Source organism: Melanotaenia boesemani, chromosome 17, assembly GCF_017639745.1.
Source record: "Melanotaenia boesemani isolate fMelBoe1 chromosome 17, fMelBoe1.pri, whole genome shotgun sequence".
In the NCBI taxonomy this organism is placed as follows: Eukaryota; Metazoa; Chordata; class Actinopteri; order Atheriniformes; family Melanotaeniidae; genus Melanotaenia; species Melanotaenia boesemani.
In genome coordinates this window covers 13238494-13265899 of record NC_055698.1, presented here as the reverse complement: position 1 = coordinate 13265899, position 27406 = coordinate 13238494, and the positions used below count along the sequence as shown (strand labels likewise).

The window sequence follows — 27406 nt, the reverse complement described above, 5'->3', positions numbered from 1 at the left end:
AGCTGACAGCACAGCGGTTTGTAGACTGGTACGTTTCGGTCGCAACAATCCCTTTTTGTGATGTGTTTCCCATAATCTAGTGAGTTTATTCCTGACAGGAAGAGGAGGAAGTGGCTCCGCGACAGACTGCTCTTTTTCAGCTTCCCCTAGTTAGTTTATTTACAGTAACTCCTGGGTGAGTTACTGTATCCATATTTAGTTTTATTCAGGGAACATGGCTGTGTTGAAGATACAAGACCAGGTAAGATTATACATTACGCTTACATCTGGTTAGCTAACGTTAAGACCCCTTGTCTGTGTCAATTTTCGTAAAACATAAAACAGTTTGTTGGAATAACCACTGTATATTAATGGTTAACACTAAGTATTAAACATTAACTTTACTTTAGTTAAAGCTTAACTATCAGAAGTTAATGTTTCTCTGTTGTGACAGGTACATGTGGATATTAAAGAAAGCTGTAAAAGGTTTAGCTATTGTTGCATCGCTTCTATCAAAAAGTCACCTACAATCTGACATGTTAGCCAACTAGCTAGCAGTAGCTAAAAAAACAATATAACAGTTGACGTTAAAAGCGTGCTTAAGTCGTATCACCTGCTGCCATACTAACCTTATTCTTTTACAAAAGTTTAATAATAGATTCATAGTCATTTTAAAGCTTTAGACCGATAAAGTTTGTGTTTCTGTTTGTGGTGATGGACGAATGAATACACAGCTGTATGGCTATGATGTTATGAGGAGGGTAGCTAACTCTCTTGCGTCGCTTCTGTTAGACTAACTCGCTCCTGATACGTATTATTGCGTTAATAACGCCGAGTTAGTGTTTTCATATTAGCAAATGAACCTAAAACAGATTAATTCACTAACCGATAGTTTGCTATGTCAGCTGATATGGTTCAGCTCTTCACACATATTCTTTGAGCAGTTGTTTGGTCAAGTCACCTGTTGTTGCAGATAAAAGTCTGTTGAACTGAAATAGCAGGTGGTGTTGCTCTAAACGCTTCATCTGCATTTAGTAATTAGGCCAAATCCACCGGGTAAGGTGCTGCTTCCAAGGTAGCAGGTAGTTTTTCAGCATTTGCACAAAGCACATTGATATAAGTTTGTATGTTGTGTGATCAGCTGCTATCAGTTGAAAGAGAGGTTACACCCAGGACAGGTTACCAGTTCATCATGGCCAACACAGTGGGACAATCAATCATTCACGCTCAAATATTTCTTAAATCAAGTTTTTTTCGGCAGACTCCCTTTTTTAAGTCACTGATGTGAAATTTCTCTCAGACTTTGTCAGACAGATATTCAGATAGACAGTGTTGTGGACTGATTCTGTGGTCTGGAGCCAGGCAACATGCATCTGCTAACCAAAATAAAACTTTCAATTTAAATGTACTTGTAAGTACTTGTAGTATTACGTGAAACAATTTGTTGTATTTTGAAAACTAGATTACTTTTTAAAGTAATTTGTTATAGTTTGGTGATTATTTAATTGGAACAATGACATTCTAGGCTTACAAATTCTGATGTAAGTTCACAATTGATCAAAATAATAAGATGGTACCATCTGGCTCTTTGAAGTGTGGTAAAAAATAAAAAAATGACATGAAAATGGGTCATTGATTGTGCAGCTTTGTGGATTGTTCTGAACTGACCAGTCTTCTGGGCAGTAAGCAAGCACGCAATGAACGGAAGAGTGTTTGTGATTGTGATCTATTGTTCACTGTGCTGCTTGCTGATAGAGAAAAGGACAAAGGGACAGAAATAGTTGCACTCCGAGGGGCTAAACAGGAGACAAGCAGTAGTGTCACTTTTAGAGAAGCCCTCTGTTTGTTTGGCCTCTAGAGGGCGTCCTGTTGCTTAGAAACAAGCCAATGTGTCCTCATCAGGCCATGTAGTCCTGAATGAGAAAAAATAAATAATCATCATTAAAGAAGAACACATTATTATTATATTTGTTATTATTACTAAGTTTTAAAAAATACAATTTTTATAAATGTAGATTGCCTGGATGTTGTCGTGTTCATTTATACACAGGCAATTTGGAATAATACCAAATAATGGCCAAACGTCACATAACATCTTGTTTATTTACAAATTAAATTAGTGGTTAATGATTGCTTTAGGTGTCCATTTGTTTTCACTTGGTCTTGATATCATTACCACAAGTATTGGACGGTACCCACAATATTGTTATAAGCCAGTGGAAAGAAACAGAAGTCAGCCACAAGTGTATGAAGCAGAAAATGTTAACACATGCTTGCTAGCTGTAAACGTTATCTGGCGGATTAGCCTCCGTTTTTACATATTGATGCTCTTGCTCGTCTTCCATACTTCTTATGAGATAAAAAGGCTGGGTGATGTCTGCTGTATTTCAGAAGTTGATTAAGCAGATATTTGCATTTTCTCATTTAGACCCTCCAGGGTTGCAGTGAATGTGTGAAAATTGTCACAGTGACCGACAGTGTCTCTGCTTGGGGATGGAGTTTGTGTGCCAGGTTGCTTACTGTAGAGACACTGCCATCAGACATCACCAAACCATTTTGCAATGTAAACATGCTTCATACCATAGTTTGGTAAAGAGACTACAGAGCACCTGCTGTGTGTTCCATAAAAGATTTAGCCTAATTGTGAAGCTGCTGCTTTACAGTCTTGCATAAACACGACAGTATTCACTATACATAATGTCACAATGGTGAAGCTTAAATTCATATCACCCTCTACTGATCTTTTAAAGCTTTCAAATTTTTGCATGTCAGCAAATTTATTGCTGTTTGTGAAAGCTTGTGTGCCAGCACACACGCACACCAGCCAACACGTGCTGACCTTTGTGGTTCTATTCTGGGATTACATTACATTCACTACTGCATCCTGTCGCAGGGCCTAAGCAGAGGTCAGCGCAAGCCTGGATAATTTCACTCACACATATACCGTCACATCACGTTTCTCATAAAGTTGTGAAGGGGTTAAATTAAATTGCATGCATGATAATATTGTGTTAACATTATTTTGCTAAAGTGAGATTGTGTTCACCTTTCTATGTTCCTTGTGTCCCATCTCATCAGATACTTTTTTTTTTGCTATTAATCAGTCATATACACATTATAAAAGTATCCTTTGTTGCTCTGCTATTGAGTCTTGATTACATCTATAACTTGCATGAATAGTTTATGAGAAGACTTTTTGGCAAATTACAACAAATCTGCTTTGTAAATATCTTTTGGCAAATGTGTTGAAAGTATCTCTAGTGCTAGCGAGAAGGACAGACTAAACATTGCTTGTTTGTATATTTTGCATCCCCAAACACGAGTTCTTTGTTTGTTCTTTTGATGCAAATCGGTTCTGTCAACTTGATTGCTAAACACAGGGTTTCTAGGCTATGTTTCATATTAAGTCTCTAACTTGTAAGGCAAATACACTCAAACTCATGTTTCTCCCTCTCATTTGCCCTCCCTTGAGCTGTCCCTCCCTCTGAGTTAATGGGGTTGTGTGGCCTGGCAAGATTGCTCTTTTTAGGATCTGTGTTGAATATGAAGGAGACTGAGCCACACACACACAGACATGCACGCAAAGACTGGTCTTGTTAGCTACCCTCACATTCTCTGGCGAAGCCAGTTTGTTCCAGTTTTATAATGAGATGGGAACTTTTGAAGCTATGCCACTGATACACTAAAAAGGCTACTGGAATACACATTCATGAGCTGGACTCTCTTTCCCCCCCAGTTCTATCTCATTTAGACTGAATGACCACTTTTACTTCTGCATCAACATTTTAACCGTGAAGACTTATTTAAATCTTATTAAGGGAATTTTAATAACTGCAACATGTTGTTGTTTACATGGTTTTGTTTTTACCATGCTGTTTTGATTACAGCATTTTAGATGTCTCAAGCCTGCTCATTTAACAAAACATAAAGAGTACTTCAGTTCACATCACTACTGAAATCAAAAACAGAATAAAATGTGAAACATCAGAGCTGTGTTGGACATGCACTAAAACCATAAAACAAGAGTTCTATGTGTCATTTGTTACAGTTAGAAACATAATCAGAAAAGCAAACAAAGGCTAAATAAACAGAATGATTTCTTTTGCTGGAGATAGAGGAAAAAAATGTTTTGTTATTGTGGTCTCTACTACAAAACCATCATTACACCCTCAGTTTTTTTACCACAGTTAAAACAACACTAACACCTCACATTGATGTAAAATTACACGTCTCATAAACCATCTTCATCCAGTACACGATCTGATCCCAGTTCCATAACAAAGTTCTTCTTAAACTTTCCCAAATTCTTGCTAATCTGGTTTCTTTACATTTCTTTAACTTTTCTAGTTGACTTTCCTTTTATTTTAGTTTCTTTACTTTTTCTGGCAAGTTTTCCCTGTCTACCATTTTTCACCTCTTACTATTTTTCTTCTTAGATAAATTCATCTTCAGGTTTGTTTGTGTTTTATCCAGCTATGGGTACCTGCCTGGAATGATGTCTTTCACTCTCTCTCTCTTTCATTTTCTTTCCCACTCCCCTCCCCCTTCCTCTCCCTCTCCTTTGAAAGAGCTGGCTTCAGCAGTCTGCCTGAAATGAACGATGCATACCCACACATACACTGGGTGCTCCTGCCCCATCTGCAATAATCGCAGGGTCTATGTGCGTGTGTTTTCCTGGCTGCAGTGTAACAGTGAGAATATGTAGCTTCCTGCGTGCTGCTAGGCAGCACAAGCTCATTCTGCCGCATGCCTCTTACCGCCACCATTACGCAAAGGAATTCCCTGCTGTCTCTGCTATGGTTGCTCTCAGAGAGTGAGTGTGGATTGAAGAGGAGGATTCATGCTAAAAATGCACACTGACAGCTAGAGGACAGACTTGGATTTCCCACTGGATTTTACATGGAGATGTGCAGCTTTTGTTTACGTGGAAAACCCTGTTTATGGGATTTATTGCTGACCTTTGCGCTATGGGATTGCGCACATATGTAAGAAGGAACTCTGTGTCTTTATGTGTGTGAGTGAGTGTGAGTGAGAGTGTATGTGTGTTTTATGAGTGTTTGTTCCTGATGCGGTCAGAGCGGGCTAGCCGTGTGTGTATCGTGGTGCTGGAGGAGGTGGAGGAGGATGAGCCCTCTTCTTCATCCCCACCTCCTCGGCCCAAATCTCCTGACCGCAGATCCCATCATGCCTCTCAAAGGGCTGCCGCTCAGGATGACAAGGTGAGACGGGTCCTTCTGCTCAGTGTTATTGACATAAGTTTGTCCATTTTCTTTTTTTAATTTGGTGCAGGTTTATATATTCCATGTTTATATGCAGTTTTATATGCAAATGATAGCATTGACTGGGATTTTAAGCAGACCAGTGGACTCTCTAATTTGAAACTTATGTTGAAGTACACACACGTCACATTGCATAAAACAACAATGTACTGCTAACACATGTCACCTAGCTCTAAATATAGGACCAATATATTCCTGGTACATGAGGAGACTACAGGTTAGCATAACTTAACTGCCTGGTCTTTGTAGTTTTCAGTGCTGGATGGATAAGGTGCGGTTAAGCTAGTGAAATGTAGTAATGATTGTTTTCATCTTATGAAAGCTTTTTTTTAGATCTTTCATTGAGAAGGGGTGTGTGTGTGTGTGTGTGGGTGGGGGTGGGGGTGTTGTTTAGTGAAGATGTGCTGGCTCTGATGACAGGGTTCGTGCTCAGGATCATTGCATAGCTTCACTGTCACTGTTTCACTGGTCATCGGTATAATAAGCACGACAGAAATGCTGAGATTGTAATGCTGAACACCAAATGTAGAAAAAAAGAGTAGAAATAAAATTAGATCACTAGTGGTCTTTAAGTTAATGTAGGACAATTTCCAAAGTTCAGTGTTCAAGTTTTTCATTTGTAGATAATTTGGTTTTAGTTTCATTAGTGACATAGTTTCTTTTACTGGTACCATTCAAGGCTAAATTTATGTCTGATAGACAAACAAACAACAGGACACTATTTTTAAAATTGAATCCAGAGTTAAATTGTCAGATTAAAATATTACTTTACATCCCTTTTAATTTGAGTGTAATCTTTGCTTCCACTTCATAACTGTATCTGTTGAAGGTTTATCATGACCCTAGGATAACACTGTTTATAAATTCCTCTTATTTCAAGACAGCAGCATGCTGCATACCAGATGTTTACATTTATACTGCACAAGAGGATAAGCTGGGCGGAGAGATAGTGAAAGAGAAGTGTTTTTGTGCATCTCATTTATTTGCAGTTCTTCCTTCTGGTAAATGTATCTTCTTTTCTCTAGAACATGAACACTTTGTAAACACTGTCATCATGTCAAGTATTTCTATTTATAGACAGCTTTCATAGTGTTTCCATATTCCCTTCATGTTTACACCAGTATTTTGCATTTTAATCAGCTCCTGGCAATACGTGACATGACAGTACAACCTTAAGCTGAGAGGTTGTTTGCATATGAGTGTGTGTTGGATCATGTAGCTGCTACTTTTATAAACAATAGGTGATGTACAGCCATATGTGACCATTGAGTCTGTCCCAGCCTGGGATTATACGCTGTGTCTGCAAGACTCTTCCATTTTTAACTATCATAACTCTCACTGATAACATAGTTGTCACTCAGCATAGAAAATGAGTACCTCGGAAATTAAAGATCCCTCTTTTTTAATGTCTCTGAAGCCATCACTGTTAAGAGCCATCTTCAACGTGGACCCAGATGAAGTTCGCTCTCTCATATTCAAGAAAGAGGATGTCAACATCCAGGTAAGTATCAGCTTCTCTACCTCAAGTTGATCAGATGTGTCTGACTTTACCTGAGTTTCTCCTTCTAAAGAGTGTTTGATAGCTATGTTTTGTTCTTGCTTTCCTGTGCTTTGGTCAGTGTGTTTTCAAGCTCAGACACAGCTTGGTGCATAAATGACAACAAAGAAAACAACACCGAGCTGATCGCATACTGATTGACTACCAGGGTGCTTTCTGGTAGCTTTCTCTATATTATAGAGGTGTCGGTTTATATGTCTCCATAGTTTAAAGACGCAACCTTTTACCTTATCTCTCCTTTTTTGTTGGCATTGAATTTGCTTTTGTGCTAAGCCCTGCAGCAAATGTTTTTTTCAGTTTACACTGTGTTCTGTTCTGTTCTGTTCTTTGTTCTTGGCCAGTGCTTTTGTCTCTGTGGGTCTTTGTTGTTGGGGTCAACTCACTGAGTCTTCCTGCAGTCAGCACATTGGTCCAGGCCAATTGCAATCACATGACATTTGTTTATAGCCCCACTTTGCTAATTGCTCTCTGCTGCACTGAAACAGAAAGAGTGGGGATGATGCAGCAGGGTGTGTTGACTTGATGGAGCGAAGTGGAGAATAAACGTGAAGAGATGAATGACATTTTTCTCCTTGTGGTGGTAGTCTCATGTTTCCTGTGGTCTGCTAGAGTGTAAGGTTTATAGATTTTGTTCCCTTAACTCATCATGTGTGTCTGTATGACCAGTGTTTTCATGAAAAAGTGATAGTGATCATACTTTCAGCTGTAGCTCTGTTTTGTAATGCCCTCTCAGGACAATGAGAAGCGGACTCCGCTGCATGCTGCAGCCTACCTGGGAGACGCTGAGATCATCGAACTGCTCATCCTCTCAGGTAAACACCACAGCTCTGCATTTTAGCTACAATCTATCAATCTGTTCAGTTGATTTTAATTTCCACTCAGTATCCTTTTCCTTTAGTATTAATTCTTCCCAAGTTTAAAGGTGCACTTTGTAACAAAATCAAAGGACAATGACAGAATATTAATATATTATTTAAAAATGTGGGTATATAGGTATCTAATCTACTTTACAAAAATTAATTCAATTATGTTGTTATGTTATATGTTGTTATGTTGTTGTTATCCTCTTAGAATGAGTCATTTATATCTCCTTGCGGTGGTTCAACATATAGCAGCTTTGAATGGATAAACAATTCTGTATGTGACGCAAGAACCCTCTAAGCTTTTATTCACCCCTACATACAAAGTACCAGCTTTGTATGATAGGTGCTAGGAAACCTTTAGGGATACGTAATGCCTTAAAAGGCTAATAGAAAAAGACAGTACACATGCTACAATTTTGATGTAGTTACCTGTAGTGCAGTCATTGCTGCACCTGAGGCCACTGGATTCACTTGCAAATAAAAACAAGCTTAAGTCTGGAAGAATTTTACCCACTGATGACCACTGTTCATTCTGAACTGGGCTTGGTATTTGAAGTAATTTTTATGCCCACATTTACTAATAAACGTCAGCAATTCTATACCTTTAATGCAGTGGTCAGCCTAAGGGCTCAAGATCTACTGTCCTGCAGGTTTTAGTGTTTCCCTGTTACAACACACCTGATTCGAATGAAAAGTTAGTCCAACAACTTGATGTCAACTTCTGCACCAGCCTGTTACTGAGCCATTAATTTGAGTCAGGTGTGTTGCAGCAGGGAAACACTAAAACCTGCAAGATGGTAGAGCTCGAGGACCGGAGTTGGTGAGCGCTGCTTTAATGCATTCTTTTATGCATTTATTTGACTTTAGGCTTCATGAGTGTTCATACAACCTCTCCTAAGTTGTTTTCTGTATCCTGGAGGGTCAAATATAATTGACATGAAGATAATTGTTATTCATTACCTCCAAAAAAAGATACAATTTTGAGCTTTAATGAATCAAATTAATTAGAATTTATCCGTACCACATTACTCTGAGTTTGTTCACATCCTTTTCCCATAAAGTTCTGCACGTTTCTTAAACTCCTCAAAGTACCTGTATAGTTGGCATCTCTCTCATTCCCACTTGTTGCTTTCTGGTCCCTCAGTAATTTTCATTCCCTGCTAACAGCCACGGAGCTGTTTCACGGTGACTAAAGATATTTCTTGTGATGTTTTAATCATCTGATAAGAGTCTTTCTTTTTTTTTGGCCCTTGAAATAAGCTAAGCACGGAAGGAGGAGGGGCTTACATTGGTGTAACACAAGAGTAGAGTAGAGTGGAGTGATTGGATAAGTGTGTGACGATGTGTGTGTCTAGCAACAGCTGTAGCTTCAGGGCTATTTTAGCTTCCCAGCTATGCCAAAGAGGATCATTGGAGTTTGATACCTTCCACACACTGCTGAGTCATAAACTGTGTAAGAAGTCTTTGTGGGCTTAGTTAGTTAGGTAATTAGGTTTTTCGTGGTTTTCACCCTGCTTGCCATTTTTGTTTCTCCATGAATGTGTTCCTTTGGATTTCTTGTTACATCTGAAAGCACAGACATTATCACTGAGACAGTCACATATACAAATGATCAGAAATAAAATAGAAATTGTTATTGTTAATTTTTCTCTTTTCTCATTCAAGGAGCTCGAGTTAATGCCAAAGATAACAAGTGGTTGACTCCTCTTCACCGAGCTGTGGCTTCATGTAGTGAGGTAACATGATGCAGAGTTGGTCTTTCCAACTTAGCTGATCTGTCACCAAATTTAAATACTTCTCAGACCCCTCACCAAGTTTTTTGTCATTTAAAAAAGCAAACCTTCATGAGAGAAACAAACAAATTTAAAATGTTTGAAAATGCAGAATGCTCTGAAGGCATGAAACATTTTTAGGAAACCTTATCGGCAAATTAATTGCTTTTTTGTGGCTTTTAAGGCACAAATGTGTATAACAACTGTACCTTAAGTGTGTTTGTTAAACTTTCTAATTCTTTAACTATTCTTCCCTGGGCATTATGCCCTCACTAACACAGTTGCTTGTGCTCTTTTGCTTTCTTGGTGCTATTTTCAGCATAAAATCTAAATAAGAATAGCAACATTTTCTAACCACTCCCACGGCCACCTCCAAACACTGGCATGTACTTTGAGTATTGTTACATGTTATTTTGTGAACTGTATGTCTGCATAGACTAAGCCATGCTGCATTTCTGTTCAGGATGCGGTGGCAGTCCTGTTAAAGCACAGTGCAGATGTAAATGCTCGGGATAAGAACTGGCAGACACCGCTCCATGTAGCTGCTAGCAACAAGGCAGTTCGCTGTGCAGAGGCTTTGGTCCCACTGTTAAGCAATGTCAACGTATCTGACCGGGCAGGACGCACTGCCTTGCACCACGCCGCCTTCAGTGGACATGTCGAGGTCGGTCTCTTTCTCTTAAATGCACACACAGGAAAGCAGACATGATCAGCTGTTTACTTTTATTTGTCTGTCAGATGGTGAAGTTGTTGCTGTCAAGAGGAGCCAACATTAATGCATTTGACAAGAAGGACAGGAGAGCTATCCACTGGGCAGCCTACATGGGTGAGTTTGTTATAAAACTGTAATTTTAATAGATTGACAGAAGATGCTAGGGCTGGTTTTAAATCGATCAATCATTTTTTTTTTTTTTTTGTTTTTTTTAATATGTGCTCATTTCCGGGTCCGTGACCCTACTGTCACGTGACTTACCGAGGCTCTGCGAGTGTTTAGCATATATACACACACAACTAGTTTCCTGTGTTGCCTCCGTCCAAAATCTGCTTTTCTTGCTGAGATGTCAAATGTTCAAGCTAAATAGGTGGTGTTACACAAATGGCTGTAAATAAATCAATATTGAATTGGATTTAATTAAAATGTAATTAAAATCAGCTGTTGTGAATCGAATCGATTCGGGAAATTAGTGACGATACCCAGCCCTAAACGATGAACATTTTGAGCAAACTAAATTCATTCTTTGTTTTTACGTCACTCCATCAGGTCATCTGGAAGTTGTGAAGTTACTGGTGGCCAGTGGAGCTGAGGTGGACTGTAAGGACAAGAAGGCCTACACACCACTCCATGCAGCTGCTTCCAGTGGCATGAGCAGCACAGTGCACTACCTGCTGAGCCTGGGTGTCCATGTCAGTACACACAGCACGTGCACACTAGCAATGTCACTAGAATGTTTGTTTTTTTTGTGTGTGTGTGAAATAATTTTCATTAGCAAATTTCCAAGTAAATATGCCAGTGGTTTTAGCTTATTTGGATATGCTACTTTGTTGTTGCTTAAATGATATCAAGATTGTTTCTCTCTGTATAGGTGAATGAAATTAATGCCTACGGTAACACACCACTCCATCTGGCCTGTTACAACGGACAGGACGTTGTAGTCGGTGAGCTCATCGAAGCGGGAGCCAGCGTCAATCAGGTGTGTGAGCGTCACTCTGCACTAGATAAGATTTGCATGTCTACTAAATGTGCTTGGTTGACAGTGTTATTTGGTTCTTTGCTTCAGGTGAATGAAAGGGGATTTTCTGCACTTCACTTTGCTTCATCTTCTCGCCAAGGGGCTCTGTGCCAGGAGCTGCTGCTGGCCCACGGAGCCTGCATCAACTTGCAGGTGTGTTTACACACAAATGCAGTTTCATACTACATCCTGAATTCACAGATTTAACTGAGATTCAGTTTTTGTAACAATGATTTGACCAAAGTGGGTTTATAAGCTGTAACTCTTGTGTGTATTCTCTATAAACACCATAATAAAAAGATCATTAGAAGATGTAGCCTCCTCTATATTCAGCAGAAAGCTGAAAGAACAGTGTTGTTAACACTTTGGTAGCTGTGATGGAAACTGATATTAGGATTCCCACAGCCTCAAGATGCAAGGCCATATGGAAGATGGAGGTGGGAGGAGTGACTCCCTGAGGCAGCAAGCTGCTCAAGGATTATATGTGTGGGGGTGTGTGGCCTACTATGGTGTCTGTCTTCACTTCTGTTCATTCTAAGTTTCTGTCTCAACAGTATTAGATTCACTATTCACCGCTACTTATAAATCATAATTGTCATTTTATTTCCTCTCATTCTCTCTGTCCTATCTCCATCCATCTGGCCAGAGTAAAGACGGTAAGACTCCCCTTCACATGGCAGCTACACATGGAAGGTTTTCCTGCTCCCAGGCCCTCATTCAAAATGGTGAGAGACCTCTGTGTGCTTACTGTTTCACACGTGGACTGAAATCAGTTTTACATATCAGAGTAGGAGCAGAGACTGTGGTGTGTTCTGTATATTATTCTGATGTTTCTTTCTTTAATACTCTTTTGATGGAAAAGATACATGAGGACCTTTTGTCTGTGTGTATGCAGGAGCTGAGGTTGACTGTGAAGACAAGAGCAGAAACACTGCCCTTCACATTGCCGCCCGCTATGGTCATGAACTCATCATCACGGCACTCATCAAACACGGAGCCAACACTGCCAAGTCAGTAACATCTGACGTTTAATCATCTACATTATATGCAGTTGATATACTCTTTACTGATAAGATAAATAAATAAGACTGGAATACTTTTATGTGTAGAGATGATTAAACTCTGGAGGGAGAAACCTGGCCTGTAATGGCTTGTCTGTTTTGTGTTTTCAGAAGAGGCATTCATGGGATGTTCCCGCTACACCTGGCAGCTCTCAGCGGCTTCTCAGATTGCTGCAGGAAGCTGCTGTCTTCAGGTACAGTCATGCTGATACCATCCTTTCCATTGGAATTACCAGGTTGACATCCAAATTGATGCTGACTGCATATTTGTACAGGATTAGTCATTGACACTCCTGACGACTTTGGAAGGACCTGTCTACATGCTGTTGCAGCTGGGGGGTGAATATATTTGCTTATGCATTGTTTATCGCTTCCTGTCTGTTCTTATGTTTCTAGCTTTCTTTGTTTCTAATTTTACAGTTTTTCTACATTATTTTATAGTACTTTTTAAATTGCACTGTGTTGTGTAATAAAAAGAAATGCGCTGACACATTTTAGTGGCAGTTGATTCCTATATGTTTCATTGGTTTGCAGGGTCAGTTTTCATGATTAAAGTTGTCTTTTTAACCAGGAACTTGGAGTGTCTGAATCTGTTGTTAAACATAGGAGCAGATTTCAACAGGAAAGACAACTTTGGAAGGTAAGCTCAACTATAAAAAGATCTTTAGGTTTTAGTGGTCTGACTGTGTGGGAATAAATGTGAAATAAAAGATAGAGAGATGGTGAACTTTGTAAGATGTTTTAAGAAATATTTTGTAAAGTCCTCACTGTCCTAAATAATAGTTGTTTATTCTCTGATGCTCCCAGGGCTCCACTGCACTATGCATCGGCAAACTGTAACTACCAGTGTGTGTTTGCTTTGGTGGGCTTCGGGGCAAGTGTTAATGAGCTGGACCAGAGAGGCTCCAGCCCCTTGCACTACGCTGCTGCTGGTGATATCGATGGAAAGTATGTTCAGCTTTGTGTTTAATTTGTACAGTTTAGTCACATATCCCTTTTAACAGAGAAAGGCTGTTGTTTAAAAAACTCTTTGTTCTTTGTCAGATGTGTGGAGTACTTGTTGAGAAATGATGCTGATCCAGGAATAAGAGACAAACAGGGTTACAGTGCTGTGCACTATGCATCAGCCTATGGACGCACACTCTGCCTGGAACTGGTGAGTTCAATTGCTGCATATGTGTAAATGTTTAAAAAGTCTTGCATGTCCTGTACAGTGTTAAAACACTGAAACGAGTGATGAAATCATAAACTTTTATCTGTTTCTTTCAGATTGCAAGTGAGAGACCTATAAATGTGGTAAGAAAGACTTTTCATTCACCCCTTGAGCTCTTACAAACAATAGCTCCCTCAGTTGTAGTGCAGGAGAAGCTACTCTGGCTATGTTCACATTTCTGATTACAAGCAAACAACGCTATCAGATCACACCTGACATTAAAATGCATTTTGTGTAAAATGAAAGTATGTCATCAGATCTCACTATCCTGATCTAGAAGCCCCTTTTCTATAAAAAAAATTTCTAAAATGCAACAAAAAATTGACATCTGTCATTTCAAAACTGTTGGAAGTCAAACTGGTACAATCATTTCCACTCATGTAATTCTTAATCTTGGTTTCCTCTTGATTAGCTTGCACCCATCATATCTCCTAAAAGGTTACAATTATTATAGAATGAGGAATAACTTTTTCTGTTGCTCTCCATGTCCTGAAAACCAGAGTTTATTGCAGAACTGTTCTGCCAAGTGGTAGGCAGTGAGGTGATGTTGACTTACAAGCGTGTACTGTCAGTATGGAAATTACATGAGATTGTAAACTAACTAATCAGACTAACATATGTTTTGGCATAACAAAACCTGAAATCTAGCCATACATGTTCAACTAGAATCAGATTCAGAATATTAACCATCTAAAGCTATATGCACTCATTTGTTTTAGTAACTCCTTCGTAACATTTAGTAACGCGTTCTGAGTGGATCTAGAAGGTATCAACACCAAGTACTGTTAGCTCCTTTAGGTACTGTTACAACACCTAAATGGCAGTGTTCACATCAGAAGCTGTTTAGTAAACTGTCATAAATCTGAAGTCAACAACCTCCAAAAGTTCAGAATCTGAGCGAACAGCTCAGTAAAACCATTTATATTACCAGCAAACAGTTAGGACAAAAAACAATTGAAAGACCAGGTACACAAAGTCCGAAAGTTAATTCCAGTTGTTCTGTGCATGCTCGTTCTCTTGTCCTGTAGCAATGACGCACATATGGTACTCTATCTCCCTTCTCCTCCTCAGATGACCAAAGTGAAGTGGTATGCTAGTGTCGAGTTGCTGCTTCAAAACTGCGATCAGATGTGCGCTTATTTCCTCTTTCGTTTGATTAATGAGGGCCTTGGTCCTGTGCTCAGCCAGTGCATGGATCGCATCAACGTACTTATAATAGTAACGGTTCTTTTATGCTCAACATTAAATATGCATACAGACAAAAAACAAACAAAACAATAACAAAATAAAACAAAACCTCCATAAAAATTCATATCGACTTTCAATCTGCGTTCATTTTGTGCATATTTCAGTACTTTTTCAGAGCTTATGGGTGTGTACCCGAATGCAGCAAACGGAGCAGTGCCATCGTAAATCATGTGGGCACTGTTGTGTTGTATAGCTCACCTATGAAAAAGGAACAAAAAAGAAAAAGATGCCACACTGTATTTAATGGCCGCAGAGACCACCACTGTCTACTGCATTGCTTCTTTTTATGTCACTTTCTAAGTGTACATTATCATGATCTCGTTCATCGCCAACATATTTGCTGTTCTCTGGCCCCCTCCTGACATGGACGTCATCAGTGCTGGTAAAATGACATTTGAGCCTCTGATGAGGTCACACAGGAGATTTCCTCATAATGAGACAAGACACAAATTCTATGAAAGACAACGTATGCACCCCCAACTGAAATGTGGACTGAAACTCAGTCTTTGACGTGTACTCCATTTATACCCAGTCCTGAGACCCTCACCTGCCACACATCAGTCTGTGGACTGTTCAGAATGCTGTTGTTTATTATATAAACTTGTACATAAACTATTTCTTTGTTTTTTCTCTCCAATTTTCTTTTTTTCTTTGCCTTTTTGTTTTGTTGCTGTGACCTGTTGCCACATCAGTATGATTCTGGTAATCGGTCATCCATCTGTGATCAGATCACCAAAGATTGAATGAATAACAGGAGACTTGCCGATGTTACAAACATCGATTAAACACCTTTAAAAACCTTCTCAATAGTTATAACAAATAGAGCAGAGTGATTATTGTTAAAATTTTGTGCAGTTTCATCAGGGCTATGGCTCACTGCGTGCAAATCTGTTTCAGTTAATGGAGACGACAGGAACGGACATCCTGAGGGACTCGGACTGTCAGGCCTCGCTCAGTCCACTCCATCTGGCAGTGAGTTTGGGAATCTCATGGAGCTGTTGTCTCCATGTTTCCATTATGTCTCTTATATCCAGAATGGGACTGTTTAACTTTTATGATTAATTGATGGAAATTTGCAGTTTCTTTAAATATGAAAGTATTTTGTTGTTGCATTCTCTCCATTCATGCAGGCTTACCACGGACACTGTGGAGCACTAGAGATCCTCTTGTCATCCCTGGTGGATGTTGACGTCTTCAGCCCAGAGGGACGGACTCCACTAAGTCTGGCTTGCTCCAGGGGGCATCAGGAATGTGTCTCATTGCTGTTGCATCACGGTGCCTCACCCATGACCCGTGACTACATACACAAAAAGACAGCCTTACATGCTGCAGGTATACCATAAGAAACTTCCACACACAGCTGACTGTGGGAATCTTTTTGAAAGGAACACTGTCATATTTTCTGGCTTTAAATAAAGGAAAACACACTTTATAAAATATGTCTAAAAATAATTCTTGCTAATCTGTTTGCCGTAGCTATGAACGGCCACCCAGAGTGCCTGCGTCTACTCATGAGCAACAACGACCAACACATTAATGTGGACGCACAAGACACCAATGGACAGTGAGTGTGTATGTGTGTGCTTAGACAAAATTACATTTTTATATGTTTTTTATGCTGCTGTTGTGTGTGGATGTGCGTGTCAGTAGTTTCAGGTGAATGCTAAATGAAACAATCTTATTGAGTTATGCCATATTTCCACAACATCTCCAGGACTCCTCTGATGTTGGCAGTGCTAAGTGGACACACAGAGTGTGTGTATGCTCTGCTGAGTCAAGGAGCCAGTGTGGACATTCAGGACCGCTGGGGCACGACAGCACTGCACCGTGGGGTGAGATAGTCAAACCCACCCACAAGTTGGCGTAGCCTTCCTTGAGTTTAGAAGCATCTGGAGTCATTTTCATAAACACACTGAAGTCCTGAAATGTTCAGGAAGATGTTCTGATGGCGGCATGTGAGAATCCAAACGTTTACCATGTTCACTCCAGGATTCGTGTAGAGATTTTCCACCCAGCTCGCCAGTAGAATAAATGGAATATCATTATGAGACATTATGTATGTCAACATGTAAGAAAAATGTGATTACTGCCAGTGTAAATAAGTATGTGGTTGGGGGAAGAGTTGTCTTCTCTGCTGACCTGTATGCTGCTTTCTGTCTCCTCATTACTATTGTGGATATTTACAAGCCGTACTTATATCATCACAGTTAAAAGCATCATCTGCAGTTCTCAAAGTCTTGTAAAGAAAATGCAGCTTTTTCCACAGCGTCATTTCTGCATCACATGCTGCCTCGTGCAACACTCTTGTGTGAAGAGTAACTGCAGAAAAAGTCCAGACCAAATGATCCATTTTTTTCTGAAAATCTCTGCAGTTTGTGATCACGCAGTGGAAACATGCACTGCATTTAGACCAATCAATAATCTGGAAGAAACGGATGCTTTGGGATCTGGGCCGTAAATGAAAAATACCAAACAGATTATGTAATGATCAGTTTTTGTCACCGTACGGTTCAGCTTTCTTGGCAAAGCATATTTACACTTAACACAAGTGTTTTTAGAATTAAAACATTTTTTATAATTACTACAGGGTCTTCTTTACATTTTCCATACAGTCCCAACTTTTCTGATTTGGGTTGTGAATGTTACTCTTATCATCTTAGTAATAAACAACAACAAAAAAAAAACAATAGAAAAAGAGAAACTGCAGCGTTTTTTGAGCCCTCTGTTCAAAGCCTTCTGGTCAGTGTACAACTGCCCGCTCTCGCAAAGGCCACATGTTAATTAAATTTGATACTAATGTAATTAATTTAGAGCTTATTAGAGAGAAAACAGTCTATTAAACAAGGAACCCACATCTAATAGTTTTTATTACTAGCAGCATGCTCCACAAGATTCAGTTTTAGGTCCATTTACATGATAAACTGTCGTACTCGCCTCTATGAGGACATTTAAGTGTTTCCACTAATCCTGAACATACAGTACTAAAAAAGTTACTGCTCACCATAAACAGTCTACAAGACACCCTCTAAAGATTAATTTGTTATAATTGTGGATCAAAACAAAGATTGTATCTTTGTAAAATCAGAGATTTAAATTAGTTTAATTACTTAATTACTTTATCATATCCCTTTTATTGTCATTAAATAAAAATTTTACATAATGTGATCATTGTTAATGTTTTGAAATTTATTTTACACAGGCTGCAACAGGCCAGGAGGAGTGTGTGGAGGCCCTACTCCAGCGGGGGGCTACTGTGGGTGTGAAGGATATCCGGGGCCGCACCCCACTAAACTTGGCATCAGCTTGTGGCCATGTGGGTGTCCTGAGTGCCCTGCTGCTGACCACCAGCATGTCTCAAGCTCATATGCACCTTACTGACAGTGAGGGCTACACACCGCTACACTGGGCGTGCTACAACGGTATTTGGACAAATGAGAAAAATGTGCAAACATCTCTGTTCTGTAAAACGTCCTAAATTAGCATTCATGTGTGTTTGTGCCCATCTTTTCTGTCCTCTAGGATATGATGCATGTGTGGAGGTGTTGTTAGATCAGGAGGTATTCAGGAAGATCAAAGGCAACACGTTCAGCCCACTGCACTGTGCTGTGTAAGATACCTGCTGTTTGTAGGCTTGAATATGTGGATAAATTTGATCTAAGGTGATGTGACCAGATGTTTTGGGGTTTTTTTCCAGTATGAACGATAACGAAGGAGTAGCTGAGATGTTAATTGACTCCTTGGGTGCAGATATTGTCAACACCACAGACTCAAAGGGAAGGTGAGAGAAGCAAATAGAATCAGGGTACAATTTTTTTTTTTTTTTTTTTTAAGAAATTGTGGCGAGCAAACACAAAATTTATCAGCAACTCTGTGCTATTGTTGCAGGACCCCCCTTCATGCTGCAGCCTTTTCTGACCACATGGAGTGTGTTTCTTTTCTTCTGAGCCACGGAGCTCAAATAAACGTCGTAGATTTAGATACGCACAGGACACCGCTTATGATGGCAGCTGTAAACGGACAGACTAATGCTGTGGGTGAGTCAACCTGCTGTCGCACACAGACGATTAACTGGTGTCCTTTGCCTTTTAAAGCTTCCCCATGTATTTGTCTCCTTTCATGTGTTTCAGAGGTGCTGGTGAGCAGCGGTAAGGCAGATATGTCTCTGCAGGACATGAACAGGAACACTGCTTTGCATCTAGCTTGCAGCAAGGTAATAATCTATTTGCTGCAGGGAAGGATTGTAATGTTTCTTGTGTTTTTAGGATTTTAATAGAGGTTTTACACAATTCGTCCTGAAGAGGAGTCCTTACAAATCTTGGTGGAAAATCAGATTCTTGTACTTCTTTCAATTTTTTTGTAAATTTTCTTGGCTTTTTGTTGGACAAATTTAAATTTGAAAAGTGGTTTTAGTGGTTTCAACAGCTGTCCTTTTGTTAAAAAAAAAAGTTTAGTCCAGACCTTTGAATCCAGCTGAAATAACACGTTATCAAACATTGTAACATTAAATAAACTTTTTCATCCGAACAGAGGAGCTGACAGCATGCACTGGTCCCGGATTGCTTTAACTAAACCTATCACTGAACTGAATAAACAACACTTCACTCGGAGCATAACATGATGTGTTAATGCTTGGAGTTTAACAATATGACGCAAGTCCAAACAAAACTGGAGGTAGATGAATTAACCGGACTAACACAGATAATGTGGTTGGAGCTCCAATAACTCCTGTATGTACATCTAATTATATTTAAATTGACTTTGTTGTGATGCACAAGCAAGTTCCAAATGTCTGCATATTTTTCAGTCAAAAATGAGTCAAATGTAAGTGTATATTAACAAAACTGTGTTCTCAACAAACCTGCTCTCATTCAGAGATGTTTGTTTGTCAGACAGCTAAATGCATCTGAAAGTGTGATTGCAAAGCAGCCAATTGAGACTCCTTGTCAACTAGCGGTTAAGTAAAACATTTCCAGACTGTTGCTTTACTTTGTTAAAATCTTGATTGGGTAACTGCACCACCGTCTTACAAAATCAGTATTTAAAAAACTTTTAAAGAATCAAGCTTTGGCATATTTTCTCAGTGAGGCCCCCCTAATGACGGCTAATTTGGTATCCATCTTGCATCCTACCTGTGCTCTGATCTCTCTAGTCAGTAAAAGTTAGTTCAATGTTGATCTCTTCCTCTATCTCTTTCTGTCTTTCTTTTCCTCTCCACCTCAAATAAAGTTGTAAAGTGTGGTTTTTCAGCATCAGGATGCTGCTGAGCAACGATGGCTCCAGGAATGTACATAATAAATATTGTTGTGCCATCAAAACGTGTCTGAAACTTGTATTTTAAAGGTCAGGAAGATACATAGTGCTACTTTAAATAACTTTAAGACAACATTGGTGCAGTGAATTTACCCAATTCAGTCAACTTCATTTTTTTTTGTCATGTGTGTATACCAGGACAGTGATCCAGCTAAATAGCCAGGTCAGTCTATAACTGTAGGCTGATCCATCTGCGCATGTAACTACAGTCAATGAGTGGCTATGTCAGACATGCTGTCACTGTGCAGTTTAACAGGCTGGTGCCTAAGCTGCTGCTTAAAAAGTTGAACTGTTAACTTTTCACCACAAGCTGCTCCAGCAAAGCTAAGAAACTGACCCAGAATTTAATTCAGTAATGCAAGACATCATCGTACTCAACGTGAATGAGAAGTGAGACGGTTGATGACAGAAATGTGCATGTGTGAATCCTGCTGCAGTAGTTTGACAGTCTTAATGAAAGATACACATGCTGTTAAGTGCAATAAAGATGTGCAGTAACACAATGAGCGTACTGACCAATGACTCTGGTCTGTCCATGAAGGAACATGCTAATCTGTCCTCACTATGCTCTGCTTAACATGCCAACACGTCTATGTATACTTAAATGGTGCTCAAATCAGAAGCACGTGTTACAAAGTTGGTTATAAAAAGAGACATGAAGGTAAAGACGGAGTGTAATAAGTTATTTCTGTCTGGTATCAGGAACCGTGAGACTTTTATCATTTCAATAATTTATTATTTTTACTGTGCTCCTTTCAGGGTCATGAAACAAGTGCCTTGTTGATTCTGGAGAAAATCAGCGACAGGAACCTCATTAACTGCACCAATGCTGCTCTCCAGACGTATGTAACTCAGAATGTGCAGCCTGCTGAGTTCAGACTGGACATGTTTTAACAGTGTGTCTCCCTTCCAACGCAGGCCGCTGCATGTAGCAGCCAGGAAGGGACTGACGGTTGTGGTCCAGGAGCTACTGGGAAAAGGAGCCAGTGTGTTAGCAGTGGATGAGAACGGTCAGCTTTTATCTCTCTGCTTTAGAACTCAAATCTATATTCTCTGTTTAATAGAACTGGTTTACAATTGACCTTCCTGGTTAAATAAAGTTTAAATTAAAGAAAAAAAAAAGAAATCATCTTTACTTGTAGGATAACTGATCTCCTTCCCCTGTACATTCCCAGGTTACACTCCAGCTTTGGCCTGTGCTCCTAATCGTGATGTAGCTGACTGCTTGGCCCTTATCCTCCACTCAATGATATCCACCTCCCCTATGGTTACCATAGCAGCCATACCCACCTTGTCCCTTACTCAGACAGTCATCAACCACCACCCCACCCCCAACCACATCTCAAAAGGTGTGTCCTTTGATACCCCGCCTCCTCTGAGGCCTGATCATGCCTCATACTGCAGGCCGGAGCGGCCGCCGTCATCTGTTTCTGGGGACGATGAACTGAACGACTCGGACTCGGAGACATACTGAGGACCATCAGACAGCGCCCCATAATTTTGGCAGGCTGGCCGGCCACTCAAGAGCCTTAACAAATCACTGACAATGAACTGAAGGATGGAGAAAAGTGAACAGATTCATTTTTAGGTAAGCTTCACATCTAAAAATAATCTTTGTATAAACCACATACTTGTGTCCTTAAGGTGCATACCCAGGTGGAAAAAAATTATATAATGTAGGTGAAGCTGAACATAAATTTTCCTCCAGACAGCACTGCATGGTCAGTTACATGGCCAGTATTTTTTTAGGATTTAAAGCAGTATTTTACTTTATTATTTAAGCTCCTTTTGTTTGCAGATACACTCTAAAGTGGGTTTAAGACTTTTCAGAGATTTTGCTTCAAGTTAACTGGAAGGGCATCAAGTGGAGAAAAGCTCAAAGGACAGTTTTTTTAAAAGCATGATTGTCTGAAGCAACAGAGGGACAATCTTATGGGACCAGCTGAAGATATTTTTCCAGCTGTACTTGAGTTTTTTATTCAGGTTGTTTGTTTATTTTTGTTTGTTTTTTTTTGTGCTAACACGGCAGCCACAGATGACTGTCCTTCACAGACATTAGTTACGCTGTGTAGATGATTAGGAACAACCTTTCATTTCCCAGGAGGAAAAGTCATTATTGAATTCTACGTATTTATTCCAAGTGGAGATTTAATCCTTGAGAGCTGACTGTGACAGCCGGTGGATGTTAGACCTAGTTACTGTACAGCTGGTTCAAATGTCAGTTGACTGACATCATGAATGGACGGCCTGTGGGATCGATAACTTGCAATGCTGTAACCACAAACCCTGTTTCCAGAAATGTTGGCTGATTTTTTTAAAAACGCAACAAAAACTTGAATCTGTAAATATGAACAGACACACACCTACAAAGGTAACAATTTTGGTATCTTCACTGACTAACTTAACTGTTTTAAGATAACTTAAACAAATCTAGAATCTAATGAAAATGATAACCACCGTCTTCCTTTTAACTTTCTAATCCTTTGGAAGTGATTATATTAAATGTTCCAGTTTTTCTTTTTTTTTTTTCTTCTTTTTTGGAGGATTCTGTCTATTCTTGCTAAGCACAAGATTTCAGCTGCTCAACAGTCTGCAGTCATTGTGTGGTTATACATACATTTTTAATAGGGGACAGATCTGGACTGCAGGCAGGACAGTCAAGCACACACTCTGTCTATGAGGCCATTCTGTTGCAAGACTTGCAGAAAAAGGGCATCATGCTACTGAAATAACCGCTTACTTGCCTGGAAGACATGTTGCCCTGATGGAAGAACTTCACACTTATGTAGTCCCACATACTGAATCCCCTCCGTATTATCACATATGCCGAACTTTTTACTGATAACAGATTGGATGGCCTTTCTCATCTTCGGCACATTGAATCCAACGTGTTTTACCCAAAAGTAGCTGAAACATGAAGTCATCTGACCACAAATCATGCCTTTAGTTTTGGACAATGTCTTTTGAGGAGCATTTCTAATACCCAGTCATGACACCTTTGCCTGCCTTTTCCTTTGTCCTTGTGTCCAATAAACAGTTCAAATGATCAGCTTTTTAAAAATTCTTTTAGAAAACTTGCCAACTTTTGTGGAAACAGTGTTTGAATTTGATGTCTGTGTTCTGTACTGGAGATGGGCGAAGTGTTGACACTGGTTGTGTGTACATGCACATTAATATTCTGACTATTGACCTTAATTTAGATAAGCCAGTAGTTCAGGTATCATTACTATGAGTTCCAAATAGAATATTTCATTTATATTCCCATGTACATTACAAAACTTGCAACAGCAATAATTGCGTCCAACCAAATCCTTTGTTAAATCCACATCATAAGGAGCTTTATTACCTGCTTGGGTTTCTTCTTCATTTCCTCTCACCACAGCCTTCCTGTTCTTATCTGAACCAACCAGAGCAGGTGTTGCCAGATCATGTGACAGACATAAAATATTTTAAAAAGAAGCTCAAAACATGCAGCAGTGTTCTTGCAAAAAGCAAATTAAGCAATTTACTGTAATCAAATTAAACAATAAGCCTAACTGAATTATTACTTTATCCACATGTGGCATTATTCAGGTTAGAATATTCAGAAACTGCTGTTACAAGGCAGTCTTATTCAGAGAAAGGTCTTAGTATCAGAATACTGCTGTTATGTAAACATAGACAGTGTGTGAATGCATGTTTGTGTGTGTGTTTGTGTGTATAAGATAAAAGACATAGAAAATTGCCTTTTTTTTTAGGTATATGCAAATTTCAGACAGGTGTTGGATGCTCCTTGGTGCAATGTTTGTAAAGATTAAGTAACAGATGAATGAAATATTTGTTTTTGAATTATTTTTGTTTATATATGACAGAGAATGTGTAACAAATAAATATCACTGGTCTAAATCTAAATCTGATTTTTGTCATTTATTTTAGTCATGTGATTGTTGCTGGTTGTAAGCAAGATAATGTAAAATCTTCCTGACTGAATTTATATAAATTTAGGAGTGGACAAAAATCTTTTCTTACTACTTGAAATTAGGGAGTTATGCCATAGTGGAGGCTGGCTCACTGGGTGCTTTTTTAGTTCTTTTTTGTGCTTTTATTTTCACAGGTTTGCTTTGCATCTACATAAAAACTCATACATTGTCCAGGTGGTACATTCGTCCATACAGACATGCGGTGACCAAGCCCCCGGTCATATTTGAGTGCTTCATTGACACTCTCCCATCTGCAGTTTTCTCCAACTTCTCAGGCTGCTCCAGGACCAGGCGGTGTGCCAGAACCGCTGGGTACACATATCTGGTCTCAAACATCCCTTCCAACAGGAAGTCCATCTTAGACTCTGCCTCTTCTACCTCCTGTCCGCAGGAGCTAGCCTCCAACTCTGCACAGCGAACTACTGCACATACCTGAAGAAGGAGATGAGGTAAATAAATGAGAACAGAGTCATAGCAGTGTAGCCATTTTGAACATTAAAAATTCCTGTCATTCCTACCTGCAGGGCGTAACGTCCATTCACAGTGTGTGTCCCTGCAAATGCTCCTAGTGCATAGAGCTCTTTCCTTTTGCCTTGTGCCATCCACTTATACTGAAGGTAGCAACAGAAAGTACCATCACACACACTGAGTTCGCCCTCTGTCCTGTTTATGTGGACAAATTTAAACGGGTCGTACATCATGGATGAGGTGAAAATATGGTGGGAGGGAGGAACTGGGGAAGCAGCTGGCGGAGAAGGATCAGCACAGTTTTCTCTGTGGCAGTAACCAGAGTCTGTAAGCACTGGTGATGATGTGGATTCACCCCCACCCAATTTATCCTCTGTGGCTGTACTCTGTCCCACCCACAGTGGGTCTAAAACTGGCACCCTGGCCACCAGAAGCCTGCCTTCCTCTGGGTCGCCTTTCTGGGCATGATGGTAGGTGGCAGAAAAAGGGGTGTAGATACCACTTCCTGTCATGATGAGTCGGTCATTACGAATGTTGGCAGCCAGCAGAGTGATGTTGGCACCCAAACTAAATGCCCGCTGAAACTGGATTGTGTCCAGTAGGGGGAGCTGGTTCATCCAGGCTGTGGGGAAGATCAGCTGACGCACACCCTGAAAAAGGAGCAGAGAAGAAAGTGAGGAAATAAGTCAGCCTAGTTGGATGCAGTTTAGTATAGGATTATTTTTTATTACCCTTTCCACCAGGGTTACTGTAGGCTCACGAAACAGGATATCAAAGCAGACGATGAGGCCAAACCTCCCAGCAAAAGGTGTATCAAATGTAATGACTTCAACTTGTGGAGGGGCATTAAAGGCCTCCTCAAAGTAGAGGTTGTGTTTATGGTAGCGCGCCACCAGCAAGCCATCAGAACTGTGTGAAAGAGAGAATATTATTAAGAATTTGCTGCACAGACTAGGAACTTTTGTCTGTGCATTGAGTAGCTTTCTAGTAGTTTTCAAGGTTTACTCAGTACCTGAAAACTACATTGGTGTTGAACTGCCAGCGTCCATCAGAGGGACAGGACGAGGAGGGGTCTGTCTTTAGGGGACAGGGCTGCAGATCAGCCATGTTTGCTACCAGGTAAAGGTTGTAACGACGGGCCATACAGCTTAATCGCTGGAGAACCTGAGAAACACACATGAACCCAACATAAACACATCAATGTGGCATGAGTGAAAGCACTGGGCAGCATAGGTGTGTCCTCATTTCAAAACATGATAGAAAAGTTTGTCATGTTAAGGAGGATCCTAATGACTACATGCTTGTTAACATCAAATCTAAATGTATAACTAAACCTCAGTGTTGCTGTATCTGCCTGGCTCTGTGCAGGGGTTCCAGCTCTCCTTCTGAGGGTCAGGAACAGTTTCCAGGTAGCCAGAGATGGATGAACGAGTGTAGTTGAAGCCATGAATACCGTCTTCTGGAAACACCAGGATCTGGGCACCCTGAGTGGCAAAACAGAGAAATGAGGCAGGAGATTACTAATGCATTGACATTAAACTCATCTTTGTTGGGATTGTAGGACAAAACGTGTGCTAAGCATGGATCACTTTGTTTATCTGTAAGTTAACCTACTAGAATCTGATCCTGGGTGGTTCATGGTTACTGAGGTTCATACTTAAAGGTTCAGTTCAGTAAAAGTTTGAGTTAAAAACAGGTTGCAATGAGGCAATGTATGAAACTTATTCTTTCCTTCTATGTCTGTATTATTCATTAGATGACTCTCCCTAGATGAACTGCTTCGCAGCTTGCATTAAACACTAAAAAGAAAAAGTCTGGAAACTTCAGAGGTTCATACTTGCTCCGCAGCCCGAGCGGCTTGCTGCTCGTAGACATCCAGGTTTATCTGCATGTGTCGGAGGGCGTCTCGGCGGGATAGGGAGACGTGGGGATTCGGGTTCAGGATAACTTTATGCTCGTACACGGCTGCAATGTACGAAGAGTCCGCAGCAGCCTCCGTTGGACCAAAATAAACACTGACAAAGACAATAAATAAAAACATCTTGCTTTTCTAGAGAATTAATTAATACTATCCGCTGTAAACTAGAGAGATCGAAAGTCCTCTATGAGGTAGAGTCGTCTCGTGATTTGTTTTCGTTAATAAGTTATCAGAACATTCCTTGCGAAATAGCATCGTGTTTGTTTTGTAAGTTTATACACAAAAAGCAACGCTGCTATGTCTGTCTTGACAGGACAACTCTAATTTTGAAAGTCCGAGAAAGGAAGTAGAAGGCACGTTGCCCGGAAGTAGAAGGCACGTTGCCCGGAAGTACTTTGATAGATCATCTTTACATTCAATTTAAAAAAAATTTGACCTTAGCAAGACGAGTAGAAATAAAGTTTGTCTATAACTGATCAATTAATTTAGCTAATTTATTTGAGTGGGTTAAAGAAACATAGACAATTTAATAGCGACGCGTTGGTTTATTAGCTCGTTTGATGTTTCCAAACTATTTTAGCTACGTGTATTAGCATTAGCAAGCACGCTGCCTTACAATGTCAACAGCTCCAGAAGCCCCCGTGTCAAAAACCAGCCAAATGTTGAAGAACTGCTGGAGCTGCAGAGTCATCTCGGGCGGAGGTTTAATCCTGTCTGGAGCGTATGTGTTTCATGCTGCGAGGAAGGTGATGCGTAAAGGCGCACCTACCTCCATGGGGACTGTGGCTCAGATTACATTTGCAGCAAGTAAGTTAAACATGGACTTTTTCACATTAGCTTCTGTCTTTAAATAAAAATAAATGAAAAAATGTTCAACTGTTTTTGTCAGGTTTGGCTGCTTGGGGAGTTGTTATCCTCACCGACCCGGTAGGAAAAGCGCAAAGGAAGACATAAAGACTGTAAAGAAACTCTAAAATGCTTTAAAAGCGATGACATGTGGACAACAAGGTGTTTTTGAAGTGGCCTTGAGCCGAAGAGACAGAAATGT

The 27406-nt window shown here is 40.0% G+C and overlaps 2 protein-coding genes across 3 annotated transcripts; one reads left to right on the top strand and one right to left on the bottom strand.

The window, feature by feature from the left end:
* Nucleotides 1–23904, top strand: LOC121628227 (serine/threonine-protein phosphatase 6 regulatory ankyrin repeat subunit A). 2 transcript variants are annotated; one of them, XM_041967205.1, is made up of 29 exons: nt 1–241; nt 6676–6759; nt 7550–7628; nt 9345–9415; nt 9915–10115; nt 10190–10277; nt 10713–10855; nt 11035–11142; nt 11230–11334; nt 11828–11906; nt 12077–12191; nt 12354–12436; nt 12518–12581; nt 12814–12882; nt 13050–13190; nt 13287–13398; nt 13512–13538; nt 15601–15675; nt 15834–16035; nt 16180–16267; nt 16418–16535; nt 17903–18122; nt 18223–18310; nt 18398–18481; nt 18589–18737; nt 18831–18913; nt 20773–20855; nt 20932–21023; nt 21189–23904. In XM_041967205.1, exons 1-29 carry the CDS (start codon nt 215–217, stop codon nt 21485–21487), a joined length of 3177 nt encoding a protein of 1058 aa, XP_041823139.1. In that variant the 5' UTR covers nt 1–214; the 3' UTR covers nt 21488–23904. The 2 variants fall into 2 exon arrangements, with proteins under 2 accessions (XP_041823139.1, XP_041823138.1); XM_041967204.1 differs by lacking the exon at nt 1–241 and adding an exon at nt 4414–5198.
* btd (biotinidase) lies at nt 23074–26660 on the bottom strand. The gene is made up of 6 exons (XM_041967208.1): nt 26278–26660; nt 25775–25924; nt 25453–25604; nt 25172–25349; nt 24491–25090; nt 23074–24404 (listed from the first exon to the last, which is right to left on the bottom strand). The coding sequence occupies exons 1-6, from the start codon at nt 26479–26481 to the stop codon at nt 24132–24134; spliced, it is 1557 nt and encodes a 518-aa protein (XP_041823142.1). The 5' UTR covers nt 26482–26660; the 3' UTR covers nt 23074–24131.
* Nucleotides 26661–27406: the final 746 nt, after the last annotated feature.

Bases quoted from the DNA above. Each gene is read 5' to 3' on its own strand.
- LOC121628227 (XM_041967204.1), top strand. From the start codon at position 5,046: ATGCGGTCAGAGCGGGCTAGCCGTGTGTGTATCGTGGTGCTGGAGGAG. The intron at 11,335-11,827 runs GTGTGTTTACAC...CCATCTGGCCAG, and splicing joins GAGCCTGCATCAACTTGCAG to AGTAAAGACGGTAAGACTCC. The intron at 13,191-13,286 runs GTATGTTCAGCT...GTTCTTTGTCAG, and splicing joins GCTGGTGATATCGATGGAAA to ATGTGTGGAGTACTTGTTGA.
- btd (XM_041967208.1), bottom strand. From the start codon at position 26,481: ATGTTTTTATTTATTGTCTTTGTCAGTGTTTATTTTGGTCCAACGGAG. The intron at 25,350-25,452 runs GTACTGAGTAAA...TCTTTCACACAG, and splicing joins AACACCAATGTAGTTTTCAG to TTCTGATGGCTTGCTGGTGG. The intron at 24,405-24,490 runs GTAGGAATGACA...CTCCTTCTTCAG, and splicing joins ATGGACGTTACGCCCTGCAG to GTATGTGCAGTAGTTCGCTG.